Source organism: Chlorocebus sabaeus, chromosome 26 (genome assembly GCF_047675955.1).
Source record: "Chlorocebus sabaeus isolate Y175 chromosome 26, mChlSab1.0.hap1, whole genome shotgun sequence".
NCBI classification, from domain to species: domain Eukaryota; kingdom Metazoa; phylum Chordata; class Mammalia; order Primates; family Cercopithecidae; genus Chlorocebus; species Chlorocebus sabaeus.
Window position 1 is genome coordinate 17,357,580 of NC_132929.1, and position 10,053 is coordinate 17,367,632.

The 10,053-nt window shown below is 46.7% G+C and overlaps 1 protein-coding gene across 3 annotated transcripts in view; it reads right to left on the reverse strand.

The window, feature by feature from the left end:
- The window catches only part of RPAP1 (RNA polymerase II associated protein 1), a 27,529-nt gene extending 17,704 nt beyond the window's left edge, over window positions 1-9,825 (reverse strand). The window contains exons 1-7 of one of the 3 annotated variants that reach the window (XM_073012061.1): window positions 9,730-9,750; window positions 8,746-9,104; window positions 2,271-2,527; window positions 1,830-1,978; window positions 1,455-1,544; window positions 839-959; window positions 33-254 (exon numbers count right to left, since the gene is read on the reverse strand). In XM_073012061.1, coding sequence (XP_072868162.1) covers window positions 33-254; window positions 839-959; window positions 1,455-1,544; window positions 1,830-1,978; window positions 2,271-2,451 — 763 coding nt within the window. In that variant the 5' untranslated portion in view covers window positions 2,452-2,527; window positions 8,746-9,104; window positions 9,730-9,750. The other 2 variants (XM_008016965.3, XM_038009853.2) reach the window with 2 other exon arrangements.
- Between the last annotated feature and the right edge of the window lie 228 nt (window positions 9,826-10,053).

Here is a 10,053-nt window from a genome sequence, read left to right on the forward strand (position 1 = left end):
CTGGTCTCAGCACGAAAGTCAGGCACCCATACCAAGCTGGGCCAGCAACCGCTGCTGTTCCTGCAGGATCTCCTCAGGAGCCATGGCCTGCAGTCTTGCTATGTTCTCTTCATGGATAGTCTGGGCTTCCTGCTCAGCTTCTTGATCCCTGAGCCCCTTCCCTGTGACCAGATTGGGTCCCTGAAAGCTGTGGCTGCTCCCAGGAAGCTGGCAGCCCTGGTCCCTAGGAGTGAGTGTCTCACAGGTCACGGCACCTGGAAAAAAGGTATGATCATGTTCATTGCTCTGTCCTCCATGGCTCTAACTGGGTTTTCTGGCCTTCTTCTATAAGCTTATTAGCCCTGGAGACAGGTATAGACCCAAGCTTTCCTCAGACAGAGTGGAGAGACCTCACTGGGTCTGGCACAGGGACTCCAGGTGGCTGCTCCACTCACCGCTTCCCTAGTACTTACATGAAAAGGTTTTCCTCAGAAACACCCTAATTTCTGACTCTTCTCTTGGATATCTAGGCAGCCATCTGTAACCAGGGGCCTGCTCCCAGCTGTTCAGCTAATAATTTGCGTCATTAAAGGAATCTTGGCCAATACATTCATTTTACAGTCTCTGCCAGACACTTCTGCCCTATTCCCTTTCTCTTAGGATTGCATAATGGCCTGGCCCACTCCCAGCACCCGAGACCCAGATACGGACCCAAGTCTCCCATATCTAGTATTCTCAGACTACTTGAGATGGCTCAAATGCACCTCCCATTTGAGGCAGGAAGATATGTCTTCAAAAATGACCCCATGACTGTGTCTTTTAAAAAGGCCAAGCCCAATCCTCTTCAACCCCAGCTCACCCTCTGGTGGGCCCAGGTTGGGCACGACTTCCCCAACTGATGGGACCCTGGCTTCAACTATCCTCCTTGCTGCAATTTCCTGGGCAAAAATGCTTCTCTTACCAGATGTTGCTGATTTTCCCTGCGGGGCAAAAAGAAAACCCAGGTTACTGATGCTCATTATCCCACTTTCCTCTCAACCTCTTTATATCAAGGCCTCTGGAACAAAGAGATAAGAGAGGCTTTGCTCAATTTCCAGGGATCACAACCCTAGTTCTCAGAAAAAGGAGAAGTCTACAGGAATAAAGGTCTTAGAATCTCACAGACTTGGGTTGAAGTTCTGGCTCTTCTACCTATTAGGTGTGTGGTGTTGGACAAGTTATTTATCTCTTTGGGGTCTCAGTTTCCTCATCTGAAAAATGGGAATAACGAATCCTCATCCCCAAGGTATCATCATGATACCTGCCTTATAAGTTTGTTATGAAGATTAAAAGAAGTAATGGGTATGAAGTGCTTAGTATAGTCCTGCTTTGTAAATGAAATTGCTTATCATCACTAAACTACCTGCCTGAAGAAGATGCACTGTGAGACTCACCTGTCAGTCTCCTAAGCACCACCTAAGCTTACCCTTCCCTACCTGTGTGTCCCGCGAGCGATGGAACACAGCGGGGAAAGCAACGCCACCGGGCATAGGCAGATTCACAGTCACTGAACTTGTATCTCGTTCCTGTAGCAACAAAGCACAAAGTTGTAAAGCACAATGGAGAGACTTCCCTAGGCTGGACCCTATCCTATTAGCCCAGTTCTGAACGATGAGAACCTCACTCTGGGGGGTTATGGACCCTCCTCCCTTCAGGGCAGAGTGATTCTAACCCAGCCCCCAACCTGACCTCGGGGGGTAAAACTCTACCTTTCTGAAGCACCATCCACTCATAAGGCTCACCCGCCCCAAGCATCCTATATCCCTGTTGCCCTGGAACATCTTATCCTACTCAGCCCGAGTGAGACGCACAATAATCTTAGTCAAGACAGCAGTGATGTGCTGATCATGCCTCCTCAGCTTCTCTTCTGGGTCCTCATCCTCAGGCAGGGGGTGGCCAGGGCTGGACCTGGCTCTCTTCGGGGGAGAAGGGACCAAAGCTGGGGGCAAATCTGGGAGATCTGAGAAAGAAAAAATCCCAAACATGAGTATATGCACATACTAGGAAGACTCTGCAGGCTAGGGAAGAAAGACAGCTGCCATGGGGCCCTGGCTCAAGCCGTGTCATCTTGGGTAAGATATTTAACCTCTTTGAGCCTCAGTTTCTTCCTATGTAAAATGGGGCTGAAGCAACAGAGGCTATGCAGTATCTGAAATAATAATGATGTGTCTGAATCCAACCACATCATGAAGAGGAAGGGGCCCAAGGCTGTACCCTCTCTACTTCTCAGCCTCATACCCCTGGGCACTCACTGTCCAACATCACCACATCCCGATGGTCCTGGAGCGGAGGCCGGTCTGAGTTGGCGTCACTACTGCCCCTATTTCCTTTCTTCACCAACTGCACCGCTGGGGCTGCACCAGCTGCGAGAAAGTGACTCTGGAAGCGCAGCAGGTCCATCTCGGACTCCCCTGGCTTTGGTCGCGACAGCATCTTGCTGCTCCAGCTGCCTGCCCGGTACGACTCTCTCCAGCCGTGTCTCTGTGCGGGGATTCCCTCTTATTCATCCCTAAGAGCAACAAAGAATATGGGCCCTCTGCAACTGAACCCTGATTCTCTTTACTGGGCATCAGCGAAGATCTTCTTTATCCTTGGGTTCACATGAATTCATTCCTCCTCATTCATACATTATTGTCATTCCGTCTTCAGCCCTCCCTGATGTCATCAGCCTAGCAACAACATTTATAGCCAACTTAGGTTGTTTATAATCTACGGGTGATAAAACTCTCAGGAACAACCAGCAGGAGACCTGAGGAAAATGTCATCAAGGGCCGGGCAGATATGTGTCATAATGGGGGGTGATGATTCTGTATCAAACTGGAGAGAACATGCTTGGCCTAAAGGTATGCAAATTATTAAAAACCTTGGGCTGTAAACTATCAATGTAAAAAACATTTGTGGCCAGGCACAGTTGCTCACGCTTGTAATCCCAGCACTTTGTGAGGCCGAGGCGGGTGGGTCACCTGAGGCCAGGAGTTTGAGACCAGCCTGGTCAACATGGTGAAACCCCATCTCTACTGAAAATACAAAAAATTAGCTGGGAGTTGTGGTGGGCGCCCATAAGGCTGAGACAGGAGAATCACTTGAACCTGGGAGACGGAGGTTGCCGTGAGCCAAGATTGCACCATTGCACTCCAGCCTGGGCAACAAGAGTGAAACTCCGTCTCGGGGAAAAAAAAAAAAAAAAGTATGTCTATACACTAGCAAAGAACATGCAGAAAATGGAATTAAGAAAACAACTGAATTTACAATAGCATCAAAAAGAATAAAATGCTTTAGAATAAATTTAACCAAAAAAGTACAAGACTTGTCCATTGAAAACTATTGAATTAAAGAACTAAACAAATGGGGCCGGGCATAGTGACTTATGCCCGTAATCCCAGCACTTTGGGAGGCTGAGGCAGGAGGACTGCTTGAAGCCAGGAGTTCAAGATGAACCTGAGCAACAAAGCCAGACCATCATGTCTCTACAAAAACTAATAACAATAAGAATAAAGACCTAAACAAATGGAAAGACATCCCATGTTCATGAATTAGAAGACTTAATACTCCCCAAATCTATAATTCAATATAATCTTTTTTTTTTTAAGGGACAGGATCGGCAGGGAATGGTGGTTCATGCCTGTAATCCCAGCACTTTGGGAGGCCAACGCAGGCAGATCATGAGGTCAGGAGATCGAGACCATCCTGACTAACACAGTGAAACCCCGTCTCTACTAAAAATACAAAAAATTAGCTGGGCCTGGTGGCGGGCACCTGTAGTCCCAGCTACTTGGGAGGCTGAGGCAGGAGAATGGTGTGAACCCCGGAGACAGAGCTTGCAGTGAGCTGAGATCGTGCCACACTCCAGTCTGGGCTAGAGCCAGACTCCATCTCAAAAATAAATAAATAAATAAATAAATCAACAAACAAATCAGCAATCAAATGTTTGTTTTGTATCATGATAAAATATGCACATTTCTATTTTTCTCTATATACTATAAATTTATATACTTTTTAAACTTGTGATTTGTTATGTTAGATTTACAGATTTATATAGATAATATGAACAGTTTCCATATATAGTCTTCACCCAGCTTCTCCAAAGGTTAAGACTTTACATAATCATGGCACAAAGGGCAAAAATAGTGACATTACACTTATTTGTCAATAAAAAGGAATGAAGTTCTAATGCACAAACATTGAAAACATTACACTATGTGAAAGAAGCTATATGACTCAGAAACATTTTATTTAGTGAAAAGAAAGAAAGAAGCTAGCCAGAAAGGGCCTCATATTGTATGATTCTGTTCATATGGAATGTCCAAAATAGGCAAATCCATAGAGACAGAAAGTAGATTAGTAATTGCCAGGGGCTAGGAGAGCTGGAGGGAAATGGGAATGGACAGCTAATGGGTATGGAGCGTCTTTTTGGAGTAATGAAAATGTTCAACCTTGTGAATATACTAAAAGCCATGAATTGTAAACTTTATTTATTTATTGTGACAGGGTCTGGCTCTGTCACCCAGGATGGAGTGCAGTACCATGATCTTGGCTCACTGCAACCTCCACCTCCTGGGCTTAAGCCATCCTCCCACCGCAGTCTCCCAAAAAGCTAGGACTACAGATGTACCACAGTCAGCTAATTTTTTTTTTTTTTTTAATTTTTTTTTGAGAGACAGAGTTTTTCTCTTGTTGCCCAGGCTGGAGTGCAATGGCACGATCTTGGCCCACCGCAAACTCTGCCTCCCAGGTTCAAGCGATTCTCCTGCCTCAGCCTCCTGAGTAGCTGGGATTACAGGTGCCCACTACCACAGCTGGCTAATTTTTGCAGTTTTGCAGTAGAGACGGGGTTTTACCATGTTGGTCAGGCTGATCTCGAACTCCTGACCTCATGATCCACCCACCTTGGCCTCCCAAAGTACTGGGATTACAGATGTGAGCCACTGCACCCTGCAATTTTTGTGTTTTTTATAGAGACACGGTTTCACCATGTTGTCCAGGATGGTCTCAATCTCTGGGCTCAAGACATCTGTCTACCTCGGGCTCCCAAAGTGCTGGGATTACAGGCCTGAGCCACTGCCCCGGCCTGTAAACTTTTAAAATGATGAATTCTGGCCAGGCTCAGTAGCTTACGTTGGTAATCCCAGCACTTTGGGAGGCCGAGGCAGGTGGATCACGAGGTCAGGCATTCAAGACCAGCCTGACCAACATGGTGAAACTCCGTCTCTACTAAAAATACAAAAAAAAATTATCTGGGCGTGGTGGCACGTGCCTGTAATCCCAGCTACTCAGGAGGCTGAGGCAGGAGAATCACTTGAACCTGGGAGGTAGAGGATGCGTTAAGCCAAGATCGCACCACTGCACTCCAGCCTGGATGACAGAGTGAGACTCGTCTCAAAATAATAATAATACTAATATTAAAATGAAATGATGAATTCTGTGGTATATAAACTATATCTCAATTATAAAACAAAAAACACTGGACTGGCCAAAGATGCCTGCAAGCTGGCTGGCTAGTTTTGGAACCCCTGAGCTAGATGCTGGTAATAATAAAAACATTGTTATAGCTAACACTTATTGAGCACTTAGTATGCACCACATACTGTTCTCTAAGCACTTTTTCCATATTCATTCATTTAATCCTCATAACAGCCTATGAGGTAGGTTACTACTATTATTCAAATTTTACAGCTAAGAAAAGAAGAGTTCTGAGAAGTTAAGTATTTGCCCAAGGTCTCAGTGTAAGTGCTAGGATTAGGATTCAATCCCAGTCAGTCCGTGCTCTTACTCACTATGTTCTACTGCCTAGTGCTGTGGGTGCCTGGGTGTCCTGGAAGTCTGGAACAGTGAGGCAGATGGGGAAGAACTATAAAGAATCTCCTGAAGAGCAAAGGCTGGAACTACACTAAGCTTTCTCAATAGGGACTATTGATCTTTACGGCTGGACAAATCTTTGCTGTAGGAAGCTGTCTCGTGCACTGTAGGATGTTCAGCGGCATTCCTGGCTTTTACCCACTAGATGCCATCAGCAAACCTCCTCCCCCAGTTGTGACAAGCAAAAATGTCTCCAGACAGACATTGCCAAATGTCACCTCGGAAAAAAGTCACCCCCAGTTGAAAATCACTGAACCAGACCTTGAAGGATGAGATAGGCCTCCAGCCAGAAGGGATAGCTGGGCAAAGGTATAGAAGCAGGGAATAGGGCCGGGCGCAGTGGCTCACACCTGTAATCCCAGCACTTTGAGGCTGAGAGGGGGTGGATCACTTGAGGTCAGGAGTTCAAGACCAGCCTGGCCAACATGATGAAACGCCATCTCTACTAAAAACACAAAAAAATTAGGCAGGCATGGTGGCGTGTGCCTGTAGTCCCAGCTACTTGGGAGGCTGAGGCAGGAGAATGGTTTGAACCCAGGTAGGCGGAGGTTGCAGCGAGCAAAGATTGCGCCACTGCACTCCAGCTTGGGTAACAGAGTTAGACTCTATCTCGAAAAAAAGAAAAAAGAAGCAGGGAATAAATATGGTACATGGGAGAACACGATGAAGTTGACCACCTCCTAAAAGTTGAAGGAGGGTGAGATGGAGAGGTAGACAAGCTAGATAGCTGGGACTAACAATAGTGCTGAATGAAGGCCGGGTGCGGTGGTTCACGCCTGTAATCCCAGCACTTTGGGAGGCCAAGGCAGGTGGATCACGAGGTCAGGAGATCGAGACCATCCTGGCTAACATAGTGAAACCCCATCTCTACTAAAAATACAAAAAATTAGCCAGGCGTGGTGGCACACGCCTGTAGTCCCAGCTACTTGGGAGGCTGAGAGAGGAGAATGGCGTAAACCCGGGAGGCGGAGGTTGCAGTGAGCCAAGATCGTGCCATTGCACTCCAGCCTGGAGACAGAGCATGAGACTCTTTCTCAAAAAAAAAAAAAAAAAAAAAGTGCTGAATGACACATTTCCTTACTTTTTCTTCATCTACTTCTAAGCAGGATGAGATCTAATAACTAAGCCAGCACTGGAAGCACCTCCCAACACAGGGGTGGGGGGTAGGCTAAAAGGGGTAGAAATGGTGAAACAATTTCATGTAATCCCAGCTACTCGGGAGCCTGAGGCAGGAGAATCAGTTGAACCCAGGAGGTGGAGGTTGCAGTGTGCTGAGATCATGCTATTGCACTCCAGTCTGGGCAACAAGAGCGAGAGTCTGTCTCAGAAAAAAAAAAAAAAAAAGAAAAAGCATAGGTAACTTGCCTAATTTTGCACATTTAGTGCATTTAGTGTGACGGTGTGACCTTACAAACATTATCAAAAACATTTTTTGCGAGTTTACTCTGGGCAGAGCGGTGTACAAGGGGCTGTAAATATAAAGAAATGGGGGTAAAATCCAGTCCCTGGGTTCAAGGGGCTTACTGGGGAGACAGAGACCATGCCGAAATACTGGGTCTTTTAATAATTTCTCACTTCATTATCTCTCTTTGCCCACACAAGTCTAGAAATTCCAAAGGTTTACAGTTAAAATGATGTCTCCAAGATTGTAAAGGTCTTCCTTTGGTCAATGATGTACCCAAATTTGGGGTGAGAGAATATGGTAAACATGCATATACATTTGCAAGGCAGTACATCCCAGTGATCAAATTAATCACACAGATCACTGCTACAGGATTTCAGAGGTGGGAAAAATCCCGAAAGGTTAAAAATAGAGCTCAATATTGAAGGAGAAAACTTAGATAAGCAGAGAACTGAAGGAAGTGGATGAAGTGAGCAAAGACCTGTCTACAAAATTTCGTCTTAAATTTGGCATAGAACTTGTATTAAGTACTGTTTGTAGCATGACAACAGCAAAGTACACAGATGTGCCTTTTCCTGAATGGTAGGCAAATAGTATGAAAATGGACTGCCTGGCCGGGCGCAGTGGCTCAAGCCTGTAATCCCAGCACTTTGGGAGGCCGAGATGGGCGGATCACGAGGTCAGGAGATCGATGAAACCCCGTGTCTACTAAAAATACAAAAAACTAGCCGGGCGAGGTGGCGGGTGCCTGTAGTCCCGGCTACTCGGGAGGCTGAGGCAGCAGAATGGCGTAAAGCCGGAAGGCGGAGCTTGCAGTGAGCTGAGATCCGGCCACTGCACTCCAGCCCGGGCTACAGAGCAAGACTCCATCTCAAAAAAAAAAAAAAGAAAATGGACTGCCTGTGTTCAAATCCAGGTTCTACAATTTACTAACTGTGTAAGATTAAGCAAGGTATTTTACTTAAGTTACTCTGCTTGTTTCCTCATCTGTAACATGAAGATAACTGTACCTACCTCCTGAATTAATTATATATATGTAAGAAGATTAGAACAGTCTTATACATGAAAGGACACAAACGCCAGTTATGATTCTTATTATTTATACAGCCAAAGGGCAGTTAACCATATCTAATTGTTGGGCAGTCCGGCCAACAAACAAGGAAAGTCTCCTACCCCAGTGCCTACCCAAAAGCGCTAAGGAAGGCTGAACTAGATGAAGTGAGAATCCATGGTATGTTAACAATTCACTCCTGTAAGATTCTGCATAAGAAGAAACAATTCCTCCTACTTATCCATGGATTCATGTGACCCCAAAGCAAAGTCCAACTCACTTCACAGGGTGCACCATACCTACATCACAAAGAGCTAGGGGAGTTATGGGCACCAGTTGTGGAATCAATAGGCCAGAAGTCAAATACCAGTTCCACTACTTACTAAATGCACTAAACGTGCGAAAGTAAGCAAGTTACCTTTTTTTTTTTTTTTTTTTGAGACGGACTCTCCCTCTTGTTGCCCAGGCTGGAGTGCAATAGCACGATCTCGGAACACTGCAACCTCTGCCTCCTGGGTTCAAGTGATTCTCCTGCCTCAGGCTCCCGAGTAGCTGGGATTACAGGCGCCTGCCACCACGCCCGGCTAATTTTTTGTATTTTTTTAGTAGAGACGTGGTTTCATCATGTTGGCCAGGCTGGTCTCGAACTCCTGACCTCAGGTGATCCGCCCGCCTCAGCCTCCCAAAGTGCTGGAATTACAGGCATGAGCCACCGTGTCCGGCCTCTATGCTGACTCAAGTCACGTTTCCACAACTGTAAAATGCGAGTAACAGGGCCTATATAATAGGAAATATGTGAGGATTTAAATGACTATACACGCAAAGCGCCTAGCCCAGTGCCTGTTACTTATATAAATAAACCTCAGTAACAATTCTTTTAGTCCTAAGTAAAGCCACCAGTGTATTTCCCCACAAACTCCAGAACAGATTTGTCCAGAACCAATCCGTGCTAGAAGTGATAACATTGGCCGGGCGCGGTGGCTCAAGCCTGTAATCCTAACGAGTAATGCCTAAAGAGTAACTCGTAAAAAAAGTAGTCCTAACAATGGACCTCTGGGTTTATCTTGGCCTCTGAGGAGTCTCTGAGGCTCTTACATTGCAGCCTATCCTACAGAGCCAGGATCCAATCCCGAGTAGGGACGCTGACTAGCCCCTACCGCTCTGGTCAAGGGTTCTAGTTAAGCCTCCTGGACCACCCAACTCTGCAATGAGTAATCACCGAGTCTCAGCTTTTGCCGCCCCCTTGAAGGGCCGTGCCCGAGATCTATGCACTGAGGAGGCCACAGTTGCTCCCTTACAGACCAAAGGCCCGCAGGCAGGTTCCAGCAAAGAAATTGGACACGCTACCCTGGGTCCTCCGCCCAGATCACCTGAAATCCGTCCCTTCATCCCCGCCACCTACGTGATCCAGGCCTGTCTGGGCGCCGCCATCTTGCCCCACAGAAGTAGCGTTTCCGCCGCCGCCAGATTCCAGGTTCCGCCCCGCAGCCCAGCCCCGCCTCTCCCGGGCTTAGCTCGAAGCATTCTGGGCTTTGCTTGTTCAGCGTGGCGGACTGGTGAGCGCGGTGCTGCACGGCTGGCAGTTTATTACTCCCACGTAAGCTCTATACCATCACCCAGAACACACATCCTTTTTATTTTTTATTTTGAGACAGAGTCTTGCTCTGTCGCCCAGGCTGGAGTGCTGTGGCGCAAGCTCGGCTCACTGCAACCTGCGCCTCCCAGG